The 24,185-nt window shown below is 36.1% G+C and overlaps 1 protein-coding gene and 1 long non-coding RNA gene across 3 annotated transcripts in view; one reads left to right on the forward strand and one right to left on the reverse strand.

Moving 5' to 3' along the window:
• The window catches only part of LOC145686965 (uncharacterized), a 109,875-nt gene extending 107,685 nt beyond the window's left edge, over positions 1 to 2,190 (forward strand). Inside the window, exon 5 of the long non-coding RNA XR_014131658.1 lies at positions 266 to 2,190. This is a non-coding gene — a long non-coding RNA (uncharacterized LOC145686965). The remainder of the gene's footprint in view (positions 1 to 265) is intronic.
• Positions 1 to 24,185, reverse strand: part of LOC145686939 (cytochrome P450 4d2-like) — a 41,105-nt gene that overhangs the window by 13,997 nt on the left and 2,923 nt on the right. For both annotated transcript variants that reach the window (XM_081760551.1, XM_081760552.1), the window contains exons 2-4: positions 19,269 to 19,382; positions 11,362 to 11,430; positions 10,122 to 10,302 (exon numbers count right to left, since the gene is read on the reverse strand). In XM_081760551.1, the coding sequence (XP_081616677.1) occupies positions 10,122 to 10,302; positions 11,362 to 11,430; positions 19,269 to 19,370 (352 nt within the window). In that variant the 5' untranslated portion in view covers positions 19,371 to 19,382. The remainder of the gene's footprint in view (positions 1 to 10,121; positions 10,303 to 11,361; positions 11,431 to 19,268; positions 19,383 to 24,185) is intronic.

A 24,185-nucleotide genomic window follows, 5' to 3' on the forward strand; every position in this document is an offset into this window, starting at 1 on the left:
TACGTAATTCCAGTGAAATGAAAATTCTATTAATAAGTGTTTTAAATTTAGAAAATTTGCTCATATATGAAATATTTTTATAAACCTTATTCTTTCCGTACGAAGAACGGACATGATGCTAGTAATTTATTAAAGTACTTTGGTTGATTTGTCAAAACAAAATATTTACTTTAAGAGTAAAATAGGATTTAATAAATTAAAGAACTTTAATCTTGGTTCTGTATAAAAGTTTTGTGAAGAAAAAAGTTTACTTTTTCTCTTTAAGGTGGGTCACTAAATGTTCTCGGTGCTGTGCGAAACGCTGCTTGAATAGTGTGGTATTGCCAGATAGTGCCGAGTGTTTACTGATATCAGATAATAAAGGAAGTAATCATGGAATTTTATTTGGATACTTACTGCAGAAATTAGTTTTCTACCCTTACCGAATTCACAGCAAAGTTCCGCTTCTCGAACTGCAACGCTAGAATCCAGGAATTTTCTTATTGCGACTACCATAGAAAACGTACAAATTTAGCAACAACGCATTATGGCGTTCAGCGCAAGTTTCTTCTCAAAATCTATTTCCTTAAATATAAATTAATATTTAAATAAAATATGAAACATAACACGAAAAGCTGTCAAACAATATATCTATTTCGTAATAAGATCGTTACTTTAAAGTACTTTACACATTCAAACAAACATTTCATAAAACTGAGCACTAGTAAGATCTAACAGCAAGTGCCATTTTGTGTGCTTATTGTAAAATGAATTAAATATTTTCTTGTATTTGTGTCTTTTTCGATATCAGAAGGCACATTGAAATGAATCAGTGTCTTGTGTTGTAACTGAATTGTAACTATCTTATAGTATAATATTTATAATATGTAACATTTCATTTCGCAATAGTTAAAGGAATGAGCTATAATATGCACTGACTTCCGGGTGGTGATCCACCTTAAATCAGTGAAATTAGCAAGGAGGAGTGTCGGAGTTTAAACTCTCTCGTCTTTAGTAAGATAGAATAAGAATGAGTAATTATTTTCTGTATTGAACTTATATGAATTTGGAAGCTTAAATCCCCTTGACGAATTTCTGCTTACGTCATTGCCTTAAATAATCATTTTTCTCTGATAATGAAGTTCCAGCCTTCTTAAGTCATAATGTTACTTACTTTGATTCATATTACGTCATTAAAGCTCAGTGCTATGTGCTATTTATGGAAAAAGCCATTAAATTCATATTAAAGTGGAGAATTTATTTTTATTGTCAGTTTCAGTATGTTCAGTCGTGATTAACATTATAGTTTGTTGTCTGGAAAATAAAGAAAGCGCCTGTATTTATCCATGACAAAGATACTACTTATTACACAGATGTTGATACAATAAGAGTACCTGGTTGATCATTTTTATACTGCACAGCATGTTACCTGCCCCAATGAGGATTTTCGGCGTTCTTGTTCCTGATCCGCTGGAACAAGACCGCATTAGATGCACAAGCAGACAAAGCATCTAGTACTATTCATCCTTTGTATACAAGCAGAAGCTATGTATATTCCTACAGTAATGTATCTTGACATTTAAATCACCACTTTGCCTTGCGGCTTACGCTGGATGGGACACGTTCTCATTGAGGAGCAGTGTTTCAAAGAACAAGTATTTCGTGAAATAATAGCTGACTCATATTGATAAGAGAGGTACTGGAAGGAAAAAAAAAAAAACGTTACCTTTCCCACAAGGCGCAGCTTCAAGAATATGAACCTATAAATATCGCGTTCACAAAATGTATTCAATCGAAAGAAATCATAATACTTTTTCCCGCGATTTGTTCTTGGAGGTCAGTGGCCAAAATAATACCCTGAAATGGGTGGCGAAGGAAGATGTGAATAAGAAAAAGCACGTACAAGAATTCAGGAAATGGTTGTACGTATTTATTTACCCTTTCTGTTTTGGTAAAACTATTAGCTATGGCTCCTTTCATCAGTGAGGAGCCTTAGTAATTCTGAAAAATTCTCAAAAAAGCTAACCATTTCAATTTTCAACTATTGGCATCTGACAGCCTGTCGAAAGTAGCGTGCTCCGGAGAAAACACTAGCAGTTCATTTATTTATTTCAGAAAACAGCAGGTGAATGCCTAGTTAGTTTTCCATCATGATAATATTCTTTAAAATACACATATGACAACATAATAATACAACGGTAAAATAGTTTAAAATGCATGTGACTTGATATACATCTTATTTATTTAGAGTAAAATTCTGTCTATAACTAAAAATGTCTATTTCTGAGTGTTCTTGTGACATATTATGTATATATATATATATATATATATATATATATATATATATATATATATATATTTTTTTTTTTTTTTTTTTTTTCTGACAGGCGATAGATCCAATGCACTAGTAATTTGTGCTGAGAGAAGGAACATGCCATTGTGGGGTCTTGTTGCTCTATGCGGGACGTGAATTTTGATTTCTGATAACAAATATTCTGAATCTACTGAACTATAAATTATTTTATGTAAGAAAGATAAAATAAAATGAGTCCACCTGCTTTCAAGTGATTGTAATGAATGTTTGCTTCGAAGATCTTCCTTTGGATATATCCCTGTTTCTTTACATGTTAAAAAGCACACAGATTTATTGGAACATTTTCGATTTTTTAAATATAAATTCTTACTATTAATACCCTATATTATCGCTGCATATTCAACCTTAGACCTTACACAGGCAATGTATAGTGTTTGGAGGATATTGATCTTAGAAAAATCACTTCCTAACCTCATCACAAAGCCGAGGTTCCTAAAGGTCTCACCAACTACTACGTTGACATGAATATCGAATGATAGGTTTGACTGCAGATCGGTTATATAATCCACTCTCTTAATTGGTGTTTGATTAATAGTATATACATTGCGCACATATTTCATTTTCCTGGTGTTTGATTCACACCATTGGAAAATAAAATTTATGTCGCTTTGCAAAGAAATAGCGTCTAATTCCGTGGAGATACTGCGATAGATATTTAGATTGTAAGCAAACAATAGTTTGTGGGAGGATGCTAACAGGTGGTAAATCATTATTAGGGATGATATCGAGACCGAGACGGACTTTTATATACCGAAACGAGACTGAGACCGAGACGGACGTTTATATATTCGAGACCGGACCGAGACCGAAATAGACCTCTGTAAATCGAGACGAGACTCAGCTGTCTCGAAAGTCTCGATTTCCTCTTGAATATTGATAGCTATTAAAATTGCCTTTAGTCAAAATTTGTTTCGTTTTTGTGTTAGATAATATGGAAACGAATGACTAATGTAAAGTGGCATATTTAGGGGGTGGCTATCGGGCTCATGCACCTTCCAAAATAAATTTGTGATATTTTTTCGCATTGCACGTACAACACAAATGTTTCTTACTTGTTCCTCAAGCCTCTCCCGAAACAAAATATCCACTGCTGATGTATATAGCCTACTCTCTCTGCATATATATAAAATGCTGACTGATCTCAAAGAATCCTTTTCCTTCAACCTTCAGAAAATTAATTTAAACTATTACTTTTACAAAACTGCGCTTTTTTTTTAAGGTCAGAAATTTTCAGAAAATTTGCTATTTTCGCTGCTAACTTGTCACTTTAGATAGTGTATATTTGCAACGAATGAAGGTGCAGGTGCACCGATTCACCCCTAAATCCGCCCCTATATATATGGTATGGTCAAGGGAAGGACTCAACCATAGTTTGCCGCTTTATCCAGTGTAAAGAAAGTAGGATTGAAGTCAATTTTATCCAGTGTATACCTGAGCGTCAAGGGAGGCTTATCCTCTATAACCTTCCCTTTGGATCGGCGTCTTATATATAGGTATATATATATATATATATATATATATATATATATATATATATATATATATATATATATAATTGAAAACCACTATGTTCGTGACTCTAAATCTCCTGAACCGCCCGACTGATCTCGATCAAATTTGTAACATAGATGAAGTTCGAGGCTGGGCTGGTTTTAGGCTATTCACTTTGATGGTAGAACCTAAAGGGAGGGGGTGGAGGAGGGGTATAAAATAACTAAAACTTAATAACTCCTGAACCACTCGACCGATCTTGGTCAAATTTTCAATATAGATGAGGTTCAGATCTGGGATCATTTTTATGATTTAAATTTGACGGAGCAACATAGGGGAGTAGAAGGAGGAGGAGATATATAAAAATCAATGCATATAAGACTGAAAGTGACTATTTTTGTAACTTAATAACTCTTGAACTATCCGACCAACCTCAATCAAATTTTCAACATACATGAGTTTAGGAGCAGGGATTGCTTTATGCCATTCACTTTGACGATGCAACGTAGGGGAAGGGGAGGGGGAGAGAAATTTAAAAATGATAAAAAATAACCGATATTAGTGTTGAATCCATAGTTTTCGGGGTGTATGAGAGAAGCAGTGACACTTCTGATGCTGTTTCAATCCAAGTTCAGCCCTGATAGTTGGGGAGGGGGAGGGTAAACGTAGGGGAGGGGGATAAACATTTTAAAATGATCGAAAATGACTAATATTAGTGCCGAATCCATAGTTTGGGAGTATCTGAGATTAACAGTGACATTCTGATGCCGTGTACCGCAGCATGGAGGAGGAGAGGGGAGCTAATAATCGAAAATGACCAACATTATGTGTAATCCATAGTTTTCGGGATCAGTCAAGTTAACAGTGGCATTTCCGATCCTTCTTAAATCCAAAATCAGCCCCGCCACTTGGGGGAGGGGGAGAAAGAGATATTTAAAAATGATCGAAAATGACCGATATTAGTGCTGGATCTACATTTTTTGGGGTGGTTGAGATAACGGTGACACTTCCGATGCCATGGCCCAATATATATAAATGATCGAAAATGACCAATATTAGTGTCGAATCCATGGTTTTCGGGGTCGTCGAAATGATCAATGATCTTTCCGATGTTGCTTAAATCAATGCCATTAAAAACGAAAGCAGCATATTTCACAGGTACTAAACACATGAGATACGGAGTTGTGCATTTAAATTTTCATTTCAACCCAGCGAAGCGGGTAATATATGCTAGTATATATTAAAAATGCTGAAATCTTGTACATGTTGGGTGAAATATTGAAGGGGAAATTCATCTAGATATTCTGCAATACCACTAGATAAACAAGCAGTGTTGCAGCTTAAGTAGTATTTTCACAAATTGCACTACGTAATGTATTACATATTTCTAATTTAAATATTAAATGAAACCACAATACAGTATCGGATCTAGGGCAGGGCCGGGGAGGGGCTAGGTCCCCAGTTTTTTCTGTGACAAAATAATTTAAGCTATTATTTATATATTTTTGAAAGTTTACAGTGGGGTACTAGCTGCCACCCCTAGTTTTTACCTTCTAGATCCGCAACTGCCACAATACTACATACATTATTAAGTGTAACAAAGGACAATACAGTAGCATTAACATGAACATTTTGGAGATCTCTAATGACTCAAATAACATGGACGGTGCCATGCGCATCAATTGTATCTTAGCATCAAATACTGTGATCATCGTATAATGTATTTCAAATGAATGAAGTAACAAAGTTACAAGAAATTGAAAATTTAAATTTTTCTAAAGACTTTACTTCGAAAACGTGCTGAGATATCACCTCTCATCATGTAGATGCTTCCAAAAGACTTAAATGATCATAATGCAATTTACAACAGTTATTTCAAACCGTTTCAGAGATACAAATGGGTAGTGATTGTTATACTGCTCAAAATGACGTATTTTTGTTAAATTTTTATGAGTATTCATTGCTTTGGTTCTATAACACTACAACAATAGTTTTTTTTTTTAGTGGTTTTAATTACAAGTCGCAGTTACATTACTTAAAGCGGTGTTGCCAACTTAAATAAATTGCTAAACATTATTCTAAATATAGTACCAATAACAGTTAAACTGCAAACTATTTTAAAATTACTCGTAGTTTGTTTTATGGTGGAAGAATGTTTTCAAAAGACGTCGTTTTTCATAGTCTTTGGGCTACTTATAATATTAATATCAAAGTTTTCGTTACAACAATACAGGTAAATGCAAATTGTAACTGAAATTAAATGTAACTGTTAATTTTTCATTAAAATTAGTTGTTCCCTCTAAGCCGTAGGTCTGGTGTACGCTTAAGATCAGGATTGCCACACTCGAGACTCACGATGATGCCAAACACGGGTCTGAATTATGCTAGATTTTTGTAAATTATGCCAGATTTTCAAATTATCTTTCCTAACTAATTTTAAAGACACGCCCCTACTTATCTTCATTATTTTAATGAAGTGTATTAACTGTATTCATGTACAAATTTAATATGACGCTGTTAGGAATGATGATAAATGGCACGTTATAGGGGAGGATGGTCGAATTTATATTTTATGAATGGATAACATTTTAAGAAATATATATACAACATGCCGCTTCCGACTCAGCCCTGAAGCATTTTTTTTAGTGTATTACTAGTTGTCCTCTGACGCTCAAATCCCTTCCCTCTCAAGTTGTAAATTGAAAGGAACAGAAACATCCCAGATAATCACACATTCAGGTGTCAGTTGGCAGTAATAAAACTATGAGTAAGTAAATATGTTTTGCAGTCACCTTTGCTATTTTTGAACATTTGTGTTTGCTCTGAATTCAACAAAAAATTACAACCGCAGAAATACTGACTGGTTTCATTTCTCCAACCATCGCTTCAACTAAAAAGAATAATTCCCGACGGTCTTTATACCATCTAAATTTTCGTTCTTTTTCTTTTTAACAAAGGGTAAAATAAAATTATGCTAGATTTGGCCAGGATGCTAAAGTCAAGATGCTAGATGCTAAATGCTTGTGGATTATGCTAGATCTAGCACCAAGATGCTAGATATGGCTTCACTGCTTAAGATTAAAACCGTTCTTAATTAAAAGTTCTAATTTGTGTATACATCCTAATTACACTTCACTTGTTTTAATTTGACCACCGACCACCTCAAACTCGATCTATACCATAGAGCTATATGCAATTATTCAAGGACTTACAGTTAAATAGCCTATAGCTACACATTGTGTTGAGTTTTGGTTTGGTTTGGTTTAGTTTAACGTCCCACTCTTATGGTAGGGCGGCTAAAGGAGACGTGGAACTACAGATCATAGTGGAATCCGAACCACTTCGGTAGTTCAACTGTACCTTCACCGGGTATCGAACTCGGGACCACGCGAACCGAAGTCAAACGTTCTAGTCGCTAGAACAAATGGGGTCCTCACATTGTGTTGATTTAAATCATTAATCAGTACTAACGTAGTACTAACGATTAGTACATTTTTAATTTAATTATTAGTAAGTGGCGATTTTGACTTCACAAACGTACGTCAAATGAATAACGCCATATTAATTCGCTAGTAACTTTAAATAGGCGAGAGTACTAGCTTAGTGTTTGCAGTAGTAACTAGTACTAACGAAGCACTTTAACCACTCTTGTATACTTTGGAAATTATTTACAAAAAGCGATTCTGGCTTGACGTCAAGTGAACATTGCCACTTTAATTCGTTAATAACTTTACGTGGGTGATAGTACTAACGTTGTGCTTACAGTACTAACCAGTATTAACGAAGTACTAACAATTGACACCACTTTTGTATAATTTGGACAATATTTACAAAAGTGGCGATTCTGGCTTGACGTCAAGTATGAATCACCACTTTAATTCGTTAATAACTTTAATGGGTGATAGTACTAACGTTGTACTTGCAGTACTAACCAGTACTAACGATTGACAACACTTTTGTATAATTTGGATAATATTTACAAAAGTGACGATTCTGGCTTGACGTCAAGTGAGTATCACCACTTTAATTCGTTAATATCTTTACATGGGTGAGAGTACTAACATTGTGCTTGCGGTACTAACCAGTACTAACGGTTATTATATTTTTAATTTAATAGTAAGTGGTGATTTTAACTTGACAAACGTCTGTGGGAGATCCTTCGTAAATGAGGACGCACTCATGGACTTCTTTGCATCCACGACGGCCGAGTTTTATCATCAGAATATAGTTGCAGAAACGTTGACAAAACCTAACGTTGCGTTCTATACCCACTGTATTGCCCTTTGTTTGAAACCGCTCTAGAACGGCAAGAACTTTTTTGGTTGCCTTGTAATATAGGATTGTCTAAAATTATTGAACCTTCGGATTTCATAAGCGAAAATACATTTATTTTGATTTTAAGGTATTTGAAACCATTTATGCACCTTTTGTTCAATGACCTTCAGACAATTTTTCCGCCAACATAGTAATTCCGACGCTATTAAAGAAAACTGTCACGTAGTTTTTATTGAAACTAACGTAACATCAATTAGAGAGTTTTACAGAGACCAAAAGAATATATATATTTAGACGGTACCAGGTAGGGCTAAACGATACATATGTCACAACCTCCAGCCAAGTTCTTGCAATTTCTGACCGGTCATTAAAAATGTATAAGGTCTGGCGCTGCCTGTTCCTGTTGACCAGTTACTACCGTCTATTTTGAATTCCTAGGCACACTAGCGCTAATTGTCGACAGTAGAAGACCAAGTCTATTGTTCTGTCCGGCGGCAGCAGTTTGTGATGCATGATGCCCTTTCAATCCCACCAAATGCATAGCATAATCTTTCTGGGCGTCAGATGTGGGCTTTGTCACAATTTACGGACCTTCTTCTCGCTTCGACCAAGATCTTTTTCATACGTTGTAGGTTATCATTATCAAATTTCATAACCGCTTAGTCAGCAGAGAGTCCCAGATAGAAATTCAATCGAATAAATATTTTTGAATCAGGTCACGTGGCACCCAAACGTTGAGCATCTTTTTATAGCCAGCTTTTCCCAAATTGTTTAACACTGTTTAGTGAAGGATGTTTAGGTCATTGGTGATGGTGGACTGTTTACACGTCGGTCTTGCTCGACTTTTGCCAAAATATCATCCAACGGAAAGCGACTGCACCATTCTTTTAGCTGTTGCTTTTGATAATATATCTTTTCCATAAACAGCACAAATTTCTTCACGGATCTGCGCGGCAATTGCGCCTTTATCGAAATAATATTGTGTAACGTTGCGCGGTTTTGCGGAAAGTTCACTCATCTTCACAATGCAATATCTTACGTTTGATTACAAGGATTCCAATACTTTTTGCTCATCTACTTGCTGCAATTATCAGTTGTCAAATGGCATTAAGATTGTCCCGATGCGACTCATATAAACTGAGATTTGGAACTCCAACACCATCTCGTGCGCAAAAGACTTAGTACTTTTTAGACTACCTGATATATGAAAAGTTTTTTCCCAGTTTTTTTTAAAATTCGAAAGTGTTTTATCATATCTTCAATTGCTACTATTATCAATCATTAGTTCTTTCAGTACCGTTATTATTATTCTCAATCCACCAAGGAAGTCACGTTTTTGACGAAGTATGTATGTATGTATTGTGTGTGTTTGTGTGTGTGTGTGTGTGTGAGAGTGAGAGAGAGAGAGTTATTTTATTCACTGACGTTGTACAGAAAGTATAGGTACAAATTTCACATACTGCATAAACAGTTTTCCTCTTCTTTTATCTAGGCAACGTGGAGCATCTTTTCTCTTTCAATTTCATGACTCGGCGGAGGTATGCACACTTTGAGCTCTCTTGTTATTATCGTATTTATCTTCTTTTTTTTTTCCATTTAGTGTTAGGACCCCTTTTGCAGATCGTGGTTCATCCACATCATTTACAATATTGCACAATTCGGTATTCGGCCCACGGACCACGGGAAATCCAGTTGTGGAAAATTTGAGTGTTGCCCCCTTCCCTTTAATTCCTAAGCACGTGCCTTTTTTGCTTGATGGTTTCTCCTCCCCTGGCTCTAGTCAAATACATACTACATAGTCAAACTAGAGTCTATTAACCCGCTAGTGTCAACTGACTTAAGAGCCACATTCAACTACGATCAAAATTTTATAAACTTTTTTGAAATTAATTTTAATTTGTAAATATATCAGAGCTCTTTAGTCGTATATCAGCTGTGAATACTTTGTTTACGTCCTATAATGTTTATAATTCACCTATTTTATAATAGAAAGATGACTTACTTGTTTGAATGTCTGACCCAACTAATCTTCCAAACACAGCAGTTGAATGACGAAGTTGCAGAGTCTCTTTGATGTATGTTTCCATGATCTCAAGTTCTCTAAGATTTTTGTTAGCATTTGGCGACTCAGATCTACGGCCTGAGTTGCCAAATATATCATTCAGCTCCTCATAAAATTTGTCCTGTAAAATCATCACATTTTAAACTTAGATAAATGAAGATTCTATATTTATTGTAGTAGATAATCCTTGTACACACTGGACATATTTTTCAGTGTAAACACATACCTTTGGTAATTTGGATCCGTATATTTTGAGTATAAAATACTGTTAGATGATTAAAATATTGCATTAGAAAAAAAATACAAGGTTCAGAGGAAGAATATGCTTCTAAGTGCAATTTTTCAAGTTAAGGGAAGAATATTATTCGTTTGCATCATGTTATCATCTTAAATTCGTATATTACTTATTCATATGCCGAAAAGCAAATCGGGCTGACCTTTTGTAAACTGTTGGTTGGTTGTTTTAGAATTTAGCTTCCTTTCTCAGCGATTGGGCTATATGAAACGTCCAAAGTTGAATAAAGGTCAATTTGTTCGTAGTTTTACATACAAGAGTTAAAATGGAAACAACCAATAGTTTTCAGAGTGGGTCAAGGTAGACGGTTAGCGTCTCATAATCTCGGGAGGTTGGCAGGCACTGAGTGAATTGAGCAGTCACGTTTGCCTAGATTTTTGCAGGTTCGAAATATACAGCTGGTAACCCTGGCTGAAGTTTCTGTAGAATTTTTATTTCAGCCTCACCAGGCGAACGTTGATACTGTACCTTTCAATATACGTTGATATCGTGTGGGACGACTTGCTAATCAAATCATCTTTTATCTTTCATTGACTTGAGTTAGGTTTGAGTTTAACACCCCTTTCAGCAGGGAGGCTATATGAGACGTTGCCCTACTGATTAATGTGCAATCCAAACCACATGAGATCCTGGGGTCTCCCACGCCAAGGGTGCATACGCTAACCGCTCAGGTACGAAGGCGCTCTCATCTTTCATTGTTGTTTCCAGCATAAAAGCAAAAAAGTAAACTTAGGCTACTATGTCATAAATTAAGTTTATTAACCTCATATCAGTTTTACCCATAACATACTGTAGACATTAATAGGTTTATTTTACTTAAAAAATAAAACATTTAATATTCAGAAAAAATGTATATTTGTAAGTATCCTTTAAGAGCATTCTTACCTCAATTTCTGGATGAAGACTCATTTCCAAGAAGAAGAATAAAGCTCGTAACTCCGTTGTGTCATGACCCTATTATGAGGATAAAAGAAGTTAAAATAAGTTTAGCATGCTATGCTCTTTGCTAACTGTTTTATGCTCTTTAGGTCAAACGAATTGAATGATGAATTCACGTGGAACTTTATAAAACTAATTGAAATAATAAAAAAATAATAATTCTTCTGCAGTGCAAAGGACGTTTTACGATGATTGAAATTAATATATAGAGAATTTAGTAATATCTTAATTGTCGTTAATATTGAGCTAAGTACGCAAAGATGTTAAGGATAGAATTGCTTTTTTATTATCTATCTATATATATAAAAGAGAACGTACAAAATCCTTTGTCCGCTCATCACGCTAATACGGCTGAACCAATTTCTTTCATTTTTGGGGGGTTATTAGGATTTGGACCCTAGATGGTTTTTATCATATCACTTTAATTTTTAATTACCAGTGTCTTGAGATAATTGACCATTCAAGTGTCCATAACGTACAAATCCTTTGTTATTAGTTCATCATAGGTAAAAATAAACGTATTTATATGCAACCCGCATGACCGTGTCACTCGGCGGGTTAACATAAATGACAGGCGATATACAGCGGAAAATAGCTTGAATCTTCTGTTTAAAATTTTTTAATTGATTTGCTTATTTTTACAGACACTTTTACAATATGCCAGCACCGGGATGACCGCAGCGAAGCGGGGCGGGTTAACATAAATGACAGGCGATATAATGTTAAGATTTACTGCAATCTTCTATGGTTTTTATCATATCACTTGAAAGCGAAAAAGTAAAAATTATCTAAGTAACAAAGTTTATTGCGTTCCGGGGTGACCGCAGCGAAGCGGGGTGAACGCTGCTAGTTAGAAATATTATTTCTAAGTTTCACAAGTAACCTTCGCTTATTTTGCAAGTTAAAGGTCATCTGCAGCAGAACCTTGCTACGGTTAAAGAGCGAATGTGATGTTATGAAATGGCGGCGGAAAAACTGTTTCATGTTAGATTTTTTTTTTTTTTTTTTAACAATGGCTCAGTAGTACAGCACCTAACTCTGGTTTATGGTTTCATCGCAGCTGCCGCGAAGTAGGCTTATTGGTGAACAAACATCGCGTGCGTGGATTTTCTCGAAGTTCTCCTGTTTTCTCCCACTTTGGTAACTTAGCCATTATCATTCATACGTATTACGATTATGGGCTCCTTTGCGCTCGGTGCGTCATCATGGGACGTTAAACTAAAAAGAAATGTTCCCACGAGAGAATATTACTGGTCATAAGCTATGAGCCGAATTGTGACGGAATTGTGAACTTTGCAGGCCTTAGAAGATAATAATGTTAATATACTCGTCTGTCCGTTACTCCAAACGATAACTCATGAACGAAAGCGAATTCTTGAATTATATTTTTCGCAATAGATAACTAGACCAATTATCTCAGCCTAGTTCGTTAATACAGTCAATATGTTAACATTTTCAAGGGTAACGATGGCTATCCGTAGGCCATTCATTCGCAAAATACAAGTTTGGCGTAAAGGTAATATACAACCCTCAAAACACTTAAGAGTTACGAGTTGCATAAACACCTAGGCAAAAATATTTAGATATCCTTCATCTTTATTATAAACGCAATCCCATTTATTCATAAACGTACATTTCGTGTGACCCCCTTTACTGTCTTCAGTAGAGTTTATTAAATATCTTAATTTCGTTGATAAAGTATGAAACCAATCTCAAATCGTTTTCTGCCATTTCTGCGTTAATAGTCCATTTTGTATCAAGTGGACAGTATTAGCACAATTAACATTAACACATAACGTAAATTCGAATGTAATTATTAAAAGTAGTACATTCGATGGAGCTAGCCTAGAAATTTACTTTTCTCTATAATACCTCAGAAAATAGGAAAACTAGTAAAAAATGTATACATTCATAACAGAACAGAAAGTTAAACGCCTATTATGTCTTTAGTAAGATTTAATTTTCTAAGCGGAGAACAAGAATCAATTGTATCCATGAGGAATGCATGCTGGTGATTCTTCTCACGTACTTGGCATTAGCTAATTCCTGATAAGCTCGCTCAGTTCTACTTGGTATATCATATATAATTATGTAATATTCATAAAAAATAGTATCGAAGCGCTACGCTATGTAAAAGAGTACGGTAGTATCATTTGAGTGTTTTGATTAACTTCATAACCTACAAATACAGACTGTGCATTTTAAAATTAGACTTTTAGTGTGTGTGTTGGTAGCTGAAAAAGGTTGAAACACAGTCTCAAGTTTTTTGTTTAAGAAAAAGTAAAGATCAACACTAGATAGTGATGTATAAATGTTTCATTTTATAGTTCATTAAGACACAAAAGACACATTTCATAGAAATATTAGGAAGAAACTAAACAAACTGCGAGATCTACAGTTAGAAGCTTTCCTTTTTTTTTTAGTTTCTTTTATGGAACTCGCCTTTTTCATTTATTATACCATAATCTGATAGTTTTTTTTTTTTTTTTTAATTCATATCTGATAAATGGAAATGTTACGTCAATATAGGATAGGAATGCATAATGAAATTTACTTCTGTAGAGTTCACAAGAGTTGTTTATAAATGCTATGCCTAACCAAGAAATAAAACTAGACATGCATTAATAATACTTTTAGGCCGTATATATTGAATCTTCCTTTGATGTAACCAAATTTGGAATTAATGCCGACTTTACAGGTTCAGAAAGCGGAAGAGTGAGCAAAGTGTGACCAAATGAAGAAATTGAAGGCGAGAACTGTTATTGAATATCGCCACAAGAAAGGTTTAAAGCCACAGGAGATCCACGCCAACAGGGTTGCTACTTTAGATGAGAGTGCTCCTTCATATGCTACAGTGAAAAGCGGGCAGCCAAATTAAGAGGGTCAGAACCTCCTTTGAAAATGACACTCGATCAGGAAGGCCTGTCAGTGCACGAAGTCATCACGAATAATCATGACGAATGACTATCAGGTAGATTGCTGAGACAGTGAACTTATTTACTGCAAGCGTCAACCGAATTATCACCCAACATCTGGGAATGAGCAAGATTTCCGCGAGATGGGTGCCAAACTTGACACGCGTGCAGCGTGGATAATAGCTGAGAGGCTGCGCTAAACCAGCTTAACAATATAACTTCTATACTTCATATCCATGTGTATGGTATCTCATACACATGGACATGGTAAGTTGTTCATCCTCCTAATCAATTCCAAGACACATAGGACCTTATGCAAAGATGTTCTGACGCGTGATTAGTGTCATACTAAAAAGTTCGACTAACATATGTTTCCTGCAATAGTCAGATCTTTAGTATAACGCTAATCATTTGTCAAAACAACTCTGCATTAGGCCCATAAATAATTATTGAACATGTTCCAGAGCAGCAGCGACATTTGAGGTTATGCTTGGAGGGGGGAGGCAAGACTACATTGAGATAAGTAGCTTCATTTTTCTAAAGTATATTACTATACTACTGATTAAAATGTATGTGTGTGTCTCAAACTCAGTGAGGGAACAATTGTCCCTATCTGACCTTCCAAAGATTAACCTAGAATAGAAGTTGTAGTAAGAAGTTAAAAAATTGCAATCATCTTGCAAAATTACTAGTTTTTTAAACTATGAGAAATAATATGCTGAATGAATACGCATCGTACTGTACACGGGTGCTAGATTAAACTGTAGTAGGGAAAACAAATCAAAACAAATGAAACAAGCGTGGTGTCTCATTTGTTAAATCGTACATGACATTGTATAAGCAACGTTATGTCGTATTTATTTATTTATTTATTTGTGACTCCTTTTTGATTTATGTGGTGTTAACAACACCAGTAATTTCTTGTTGTTTATTTGTTGAAGTGTAGCGTCCCGTTCTAGCGCAAGGTTATATGAGACGTACAGTTTGAGATGGAATTCGAACAGCATCATGCGTTCAAATTTGAAAATCTCGCACCGATAATCGAACTTGGGATCTCGTGCGTCAAATATGCGCGCTCTAGCTACTAGACCAGCGACGATAGCTTTGGAGAAAGAAGTCAATTCAGGACATGATTGAAACTGGTGGCACGTTTACCCCTAAAATACACAAGCACAAACTTTCTGTTTGATTGCTTTATTTCCTGTGGAGCGAAACGCTGATTTTATGATCGCCATAGAAAGTTCATATCGGGTGTTGCAAAATAAGTGTTACAACTCTTGGGAGGTGACTCCTGTCACTGAGACAAGAAAAAAAGTTCTCTTCAATTTTCTGCTATCGGACATAGTTTCAGATCTACAAGGTGCCGAAAGCGTGGGAAAATGACTTTCGGACGCCAATAGTTCGGAAACTATCCAACATAAAGAGGGCGGGTAAACAATTCACTGAAGAAGTCATACCTGCTCTATTAAATTTTGCATGTTTCACAATCCTACCGTGCACGCGCAAGGGATTCCCCAAAGGAACGTAGGGAGTCCCGGATAATCTGCCAAATGAAACTTGGTTAAATGGATATGAATTGATAGGTTATCTACCAGGTAACAATAATTCGTTTGTCTTAAGTCGTTATCTGGAACGAATACAAAATGGCGGACACCTTTATGCCCGTTGTGTGTGGTTGCATAATCGCCAGGAACGGGTGCTGGCCAACAGTGACGTTCTGAGTATTAATTGTAGCGAATTTGTACTCAAATGCTCTAGAAAGACAACTGGAGTGTCGGTAGAGCATAAGAGATGAAGCAGGGTGATTCACATGTGTGGAAACACTTAACGAAAAATGCCCAGAAATGCACTCATACTCAATAAACGTGAGTTCAAAGCGTCGGAAATGTAAGGATTAGCGTCAAGAACATGAAAGCCATTGCCAATTCACCAATAATATTCCCTCAAACCGATGCAATATGATGTGCATGGTTGCATACCAATAAGGATGAGGCCAAGTTCAAATTGTGCAATGGACTCACAAAGAAACTGGGTAAACTAAAGGAATGTCACTAGTGGGATCGCATGATCGATATTGAAATGTGGCCAATGTGTGTATTGATATCAACATGTAGCTAATGGACAAATGTCAACATGTCGCACTACTGCTGGGACACCATCTCACGTGCGAAAACTAGGAAAATAACGTTGTACATTCTGCTATTACATCTGGTGCACCTTTTGGTAGAATGTAACTAGAACACGATTGTATCAATGTCCCTCTTTGTTTCGGACATTGTCCCACAGTCGACACATATGGAAAGAAATCTCATAATGCATGGTTCAAATTCTGATAGAGCGTGAAAATAACAAACTTTTATCATGTCCCACGTCTTCTGAGACATATGACGTACTCGAAATATAGGAAAATACCTCCAGAAATTCGTATCTTACACACAGTGCACATGCCAAGACAAAGACGAAAATGAACCGATTTGGCACATTTAACACTACAGCTGGAACACCATACATATGGAAAATAAAACGACATGAGAAATAGGAAGACACGTCTTAAAGCTCTGATTGTTTACAACTGTGCAGTAGAAGTAACAAAATGGAACACACAAGTATGTCGGGAGGCTGTACAAGAGAGCTTTCCAAACAAAGTGGGTACTCTTCAAACAAATGAATACAGAGAAAGTGAGGCTCCTTCGAACCTCAGGGCTAGAACGCTCGCTTTTGCTCGCGTGGTCGCAATTTCCAATCCTACTGGGAGCCCACGGCCTCAGATTCAAGACCCGAGTAGTTATTTTCCTATTTTTCGCACGTGGGACGATGTCCCGGCAGTAGTGCGACATGTTGGCATTTGTTCATTAGCTACATGTTGATATCAACACACACATTGGTCACATTTCAATATCGATCATGCGATCCCACTAGTGACATTCCTTTAGTTTACCCAGTTTCTTTGTGAGTCCATTGCACAATTTGAACTTGGCCTCATCCTTATTGGTATGCAACCATGCACATCATATTGCATCGGTTTGAGGGAATATTATTGGTGAATTGGCAATGGCTCGAAGGAGCCTCACTTTCTCTGTATTCATTTCTTTGAAGAGTACCCACTTTGTTTGGAAAGCTCTCTTGTACAGCCTCCCGACATACTTGTGTGTTTCATTTTGTTACTTCTACTGCACGGTTATAAACAATCAGAGCTTTAAGACGTGTCTTCCTATTTCTCATGTCGTTTTATTTTCCATATGTATGGTGTTCCAGCTGTAGTGTTAAATGTGCCAAATCGGTTCATTTTCGTCTTTGTCTTGGCATGTGCACTGTGTGTAAGATACGAATTTCTGGAGGTATTTTCCTATATTTCGAGTACGTCATATGTCTCAGAAGACGTGGGACATGATACAAGTTTGTTACTTTCACGCTCTATCAGAATTTGAACCATGCATTATGAGATTTCTTTCCATATGTGTCGACTGTGGGACAATGTCCGAAACAAAGAGGGACATTGATACAATCGTGTTCTAGTTACGTTCTACCAAAAGGTGCACCAGATGTAATAGCAGAATGTACAACGTTATTTTCCTAGTTTTCGCACGTGAGATGGTGTCCCAGCAGTAGTGCGACATGTTGACATTTGTCCATTAGCTACATGTTGATATCAATACACATATTGGCCACATTTCAATATCGATCATGCGATCCCACTAGTGACATTCCTTTAGTTTACCCAGTTTCTTTGTGAGTCCATTGCACAATTTGAACTTGGCCTCATCCTTATTGGTATGCAACCATGCACATCATATTGCATCGGTTTGAGGGAATATTATTGGTGAATTGGCAATGGCTTTCATGTTCTTGACGCTAATCCTTACATTTCCGACGCTTTGAACTCACGTTTATTGAGTATGAGTGCATTTCTGGGCATTTTTCGTTAAGTGTTTCCACACATGTGAATCACCCTGCTTCACCTCTTATGCTCTACCGACACTCCAGTTGTCTTTCTAGAGCATTTGAGTACAAATTCGCTACAATTAATACTCAGAACGTCACTGTTGGCCAGCATCCGTTCCTGGCGATTATGCAACCACACACAACGGGCATAAAGGAGTCCGCCATTTTGTATTCGTTCCAGATAACGACTTAAGACAAACGAATTATTGTTACCTGGTAGATAGCCTATCAATTCATATCCATTTAACCAAGTTTCATTTGGCAGATTATCCGGGACTCCCTACGTTCCTTTGGGGAATCCCTTGCGCGTGCACGGTAGGATTGTGAAACATGCAAAATTTAATAGAGCAGGTATGACTTCTTCAGTGAATTGCTTACCCGCCCTCTTTATGTTGGATAGTTTCCGAACTATTGGCGTCCGAAAGTCATTTTCCCACGCTTTCGGCACCTTGTAGATCTGAAACTATGTCCGATAGCAGAAAATTGAAGAGAACTTTTTTTCTTGTCTCAGTGACAGGAGTCACCTCCCAAGAGTTGTAACACTTATTTTGCAACACCCGATATATGAAACTTTGTCAAAAGATGTTTCAAAATTTGCTACTTCCATCAACACACAATTATAACACCAGTAGGAAACGCTAGGCAGCACATATATTTTAATGCTCCAACACCATATTTTCATCACTTAGTTTTGTATTATTTTGAACGAATAGTTAATTAATTGTGTAGAAACAACGATCTTTATTTTATCTACTTATATATTTTGATGCATATTTAATATTTTGATTATCAAAGTTTACGTATCTCCTTTCTTTTCTTCAATTTTGGAACTTCAGATTAACTGTTCCCAACATGTGCATCTTAGCACTTACTCTTACGCAACTCAGCAACTTTGAGATATGCAATTAAAATGTAAAAAGTTAACATGCAAAATGTCGTTATCTTAACTGATTCACTGATTTCTGTGAATATAGATACAATGTAACTACAACTCACCTTTATATCAAATGTAGATTTCATTTCGTGCTTACTTGCTTCATTCTGGTAGTATGGATTCTCATAATTGGACTGGAGCAAGGTATCAGAGAATAATTTCATTTCTTTTGATCCCTGAGAAGAATAGTAAAAAGTAAAATAATACTGCAATAAAGATTTTACAAAAAAAAAAAAACTATTTTTACTATGTTTTACAACAGTTATCTTTTCTAACAAATCGATATTAAATAGTCTTGTTTAATACTGACTATTGAAATGAATGTAAGCGAGTTTCTACCATTTGACCATTTGGCTCATCATCCATTTGCATGTCTGTCTATTTGTCTGTAGGTATCTACGAGTACGTTCCAAAGCAACTATCATAAAATGTATCCAGTATTAATGGAACTTGGTGATTGTGTATATTTTGAGGCTTAGGAAATACAAATCCATTAAAAACTCCGGGGTGAAATCTACCCCAACTTCTGATGTAATTACTTGATGCCTTCTTCTCATAAATTAATTTCTCAGTTTAGCAGTGACTATGACTCAGCAAAATAAATTAAAACTTAAATCTGCAACTAGAGAGATTAAGTTCACCCTTGAACACCACAAAGAGGTTTTAAGTACCCCTAAGAAGCTCAAACCATCGGACTAAACTACCTTAATCTCACTTTTTTAAATTTAGTCAAGTCAATAATATTTCATTTATAGTGAAATATTACTTATGAAATCACCTGAACTGCTTTTCTTTTCCGAAAAAGAAAAAAAAATGTTTAAACAAAACTCATTTCAATAGTAAATTCTTCTGAATATTCACTAGAAAAATGACTTACCGCACATTATAGGGTTTTTAATGATATAAATATTTACGAAATAAAACAAAATCATTAGAACTTTTTTCGATAAAATCTCAATTTTTCGATTTTCGTCCTCCAGTGAACTACCCTTGTTTTTTATTTATTTATTTTATTTATTTAACAATCACCAGATACAGCTCAGAGGCCATTTTACACTGGATATCCAACAACAACAACAACAACAACAACAATGGAAAGGATTTGGGAAGGTATCGGCCAGGGCCTGTTTAGTAGGTACCATCCCGGCATTTGCCTGGTAGGACTGAGGGAAACCCTGGAAAACCTCAGTCAGGATGGTCGGCAGCGGGATTCGAACCCACGACCTCCCGAATGCGAAGCCAACAATCTACCACTTGCGCTACTTCGCTCGGTAAACTACCTAGATAGGAAGAAATTTTGAAGATAGGAAGAAAATTCGAACCCATTAGAAACTTTACGAAGATCTTAAATTAAAAATTTGGTTCCGATATGTTGGAAGCAGGCACGTAGCCAAGGGGGGGGGGCCGGGGGATCCGGATCCCCCTTCGAGACCAGAAATGAAAAAAATAAGGAAGAATGATACAAAATGAAATGAGAAAAAGAAGGATCAGCGTTAAAAAAATAATAATAAAAACCTACAGGAAGCTTTTGGCTACTCTTTCTTATGAGGAGATTTGTATTACTTGCAATACAGGGTGGCGAGGTGAGCGAGATATCCTGGAAGAGTCAGGGAATTTGAAATTTCTGGAAAAGTTACAGAATTCTCAGAATTTCTGTTACTAGTCAGGGAGATTTCAAGCTTCCGAAAGCATAGTGCAGTTGTGAAACAGCGTGGACATTTTTTATCATAATTTTTCGTCATCGCATCCTTGCGGAATCAAACATGTTATTTCAAAAACAATTTTCTACGGCTTCTTTAACCTGTCATTTGGAATCGACAGTAGTTGACGGAATAATAAAAACAAAAAAAATATATGGAAAGAAAGTTAACATTTGATTCAACAGAAAAAGCAACGCAGATATTGTAAAATATTTTACAAGACATTATTGAGTATGTACTTTTTATAATAGTAAATATGTACTTTTCATAATAGTTGAGATCATAATGAAAGGAAAATTGTTATATTTGAATGAACAAAGAAAGTAACGTAAATATTGTAAAATCTTTTTCAATACTTTTTTTTTAATTCTTTTATTACTCGAGATTTCTTCATAGTTTGTTATTAAAATACTTACAAGCATATCCTCATTTTATTGTCCTAACAAACCAATATATGTTGATAGTAAAGTAGTTTACATTGATCAAGCTCCTGAGCCTTCAGAATCTCATATCACGCCCCCCCCCCCCGTTACGAAATCCTGGTTAAACGAACCCATATATGTTCCAGTAAAATAGTTTAGAATGATCGAGCCCCTGGTGTGATGATCACAGTATTTCATGTCACGGACACCCCCTTCACGAAATCCTGGCTACGTGTCTGGTTAGAAGATATAGTCTCTAGGTGTTTATACATATATCGGGAGAACGGACGAAAACCGAAAACAACTTTTTCGGCATGTCTCCTCTCGTCGTTGCTCGAAAGTAAAAAGAAACACAAGTGTATGAAATGCATGCTCTCTCTCAGCTATTATTATTATTATTATTATTATTATTATTATTATTATTATTATTATTATTATTAGTAGTAGTAGTAGTAGTAGTAGTAGTAGTAGTAGTAGTAGTAGTAGTAGTAGTAGTAGTAGCTACAGTATGCCAAATATCAATTACACGGGAACCTCACGAAATATCAATGAGGTACCGAAACACCAGCTATCTAGTTAGATAGCTACCTCATACTAACTATCAAGGAAAAAAAAAAAAAAAACTTGAAACCCAGGATGCAATTCGAGAAAACAGATGCTAAATTTATGATAAATAAGGCCAAAGTGAACCATTCTGAACATAAAAAATAAATTAAAAATCAGTGCTTAATTGACCACCAAAGTTGAGTTGATTTTCAGCAAACTACTTCCGATAAAATCGCCTATAAACTTTCTCACCTGCAACATCCACATAAAAAGTATGAGTCGTACAGTGTGGGCCGAAAGTCAGATGACAGTCCTAACAGAGGAAAGACTGTTGGGTCGGAGTCCACATTCACTATAATTGGTGTTTGGAGGATCTGAAAACTCAACGACTCAAGTGCCCACTACGGTTGCCATGTTGGAGCCTGCCATTTTAATCATTTTAATTTTGTAAATACAAAGAGCAGCATGCAAAACCCGTTTTATATACAGTATTTCGCAGGAGTGCAAAGGATAGACAGTTTTTCCGTATTAAAAGGTAACTAAGAAAGTTCTGTAGCTTTTTCACCCACCACCTTCGAACATCGATATGTCACCTAAGACATACCTGGAAGATCAAAAATAGTCCCCATCAGTATTGACGACTTTTTGTCATCGTTCTGGAAGGCCATGGATTCCATCGCGGTAAAACTTGGTGGGCCGTAAAGCGAAGAAGGTATGAAGTGCATTTTGCACCTCTACTAGAGATTTGAACTGGCGTTCTCTAAGGTGATTGTCCAAGGAATGGGACAGGTGATAATCGGACGGTGCAATGTCCGGGGAGTATACGGATGCAATAGTGTTTCCCTTCCAAGGCGTAGAATGGTGTCCTGTGTCATCCTAGCCACGTGGAGCTTAGCGTTGTTCTGTAACAGGAGGATCCCTTTGCGATTCAGAAGTGCTGTCTCCAGAGTTTTGGTGCAGGCGTAGAATGGTGCACTTTGGCCTCATTTGTCAGAAAGTTTGATAACGATTTTCTCGAATTGCTTTCTTGGTTTCGAGTTTAGCTTTTGGGACTTACTAATTAGTATGATGAGGGCTATCTAACGAACTATTGGTTCTTTGGTATCTCATTGGTATCTCGTGAGGTTCTTGTGCTAGTTGCAATCATTCCTTTCTTCTTATCATTCACATATCTGATTTTATTTCGAAAGACAGCGAAATTGATACAAAACTAAATACAACACGGAAAACGATTCCAACACCGACGTATCTAGAAAATCTGTGAATGTTTACCACAGCCAATATATAGACTACAGACAAGAATCTTTTCCTTTTGTTTTCATCTCCTCACCTTCTATTAGAGAGTTTTATATTTTCACTGAGAATCGAACCTAGACCTTTCAGGTAAAAAGAAGTTAATTTGAATTCAGACTCAAGTGTAGCTATTGATTTTTTTTTAAATCACCAAGCTGATACCGCTACTACTACTACTACTACTACTAATATTAATACCTTAAAGAGAATCCCATGTTAATAAATAGCTACTAGAATGGATAATTTGAAGAGAGCTCTTTACTAAACAGAAAGTTACTTAGTACCATTAGTAAACTTTCGAAAGAGTTTTACTTATGAATTTTTTTGGGATTTGATTCGAGTTTAGTGCCCCATTCAGCAGTGAGGCTATATGAGACGTGGACCTAAAGCATAACATGAGATCCATGCAAAATGAGATCCAGCCGGAAATCGAACCTGGCTCTCCCGCGCCGTATGTTCGCAGTAGTCTGAGTTTTTAGATTACGATAAAATATAACAAATATCAAAATAATACTTGTGGTACACATGTATGTACACATACACATACACGCACAAACTAATAAAGTATTGTGCACTTGCTCAAAATTTGACATTCTTTTTAAAGTATCAAGGAACTAAAACGAGTCGAAGAAATCGATAATAACTTAGGATTCTCATATGTACTATCATCAACAGGAATCGAACCTGAGTGTCTCCTACGGAAGATAAGAACGCAAACCTCCATTAGTCAGTACAGTCCTCCCTTTGGTCTAGTAGCTAGTGCGCTCGCCTCTGGTGTATGGAGTCCCGATTTCAATTTCTGATTGGACAGCGTTGAAAAATTTGAAAGCATTACGGCAGTTTGGATTCCGCCTTAAACTGGAGTTTCACGCATCATACAGAATCGGTTCTGAGAAGGAACATTTCACACAACAACAGTAATAAGTACGAAGTTCTATTTGAACGAATGAATTTATTCTTTCTTTCCTAAATATGCTCGTAATAAATAATCTATGACAAGCTCAAAAACATCAAACAA

Source organism: Thermobia domestica, chromosome 1, assembly GCF_964235325.1.
Source record: "Thermobia domestica chromosome 1, izTheDome1.hap1.1, whole genome shotgun sequence".
NCBI lineage: Eukaryota > Metazoa > Arthropoda > Insecta > Zygentoma > Lepismatidae > Thermobia > Thermobia domestica.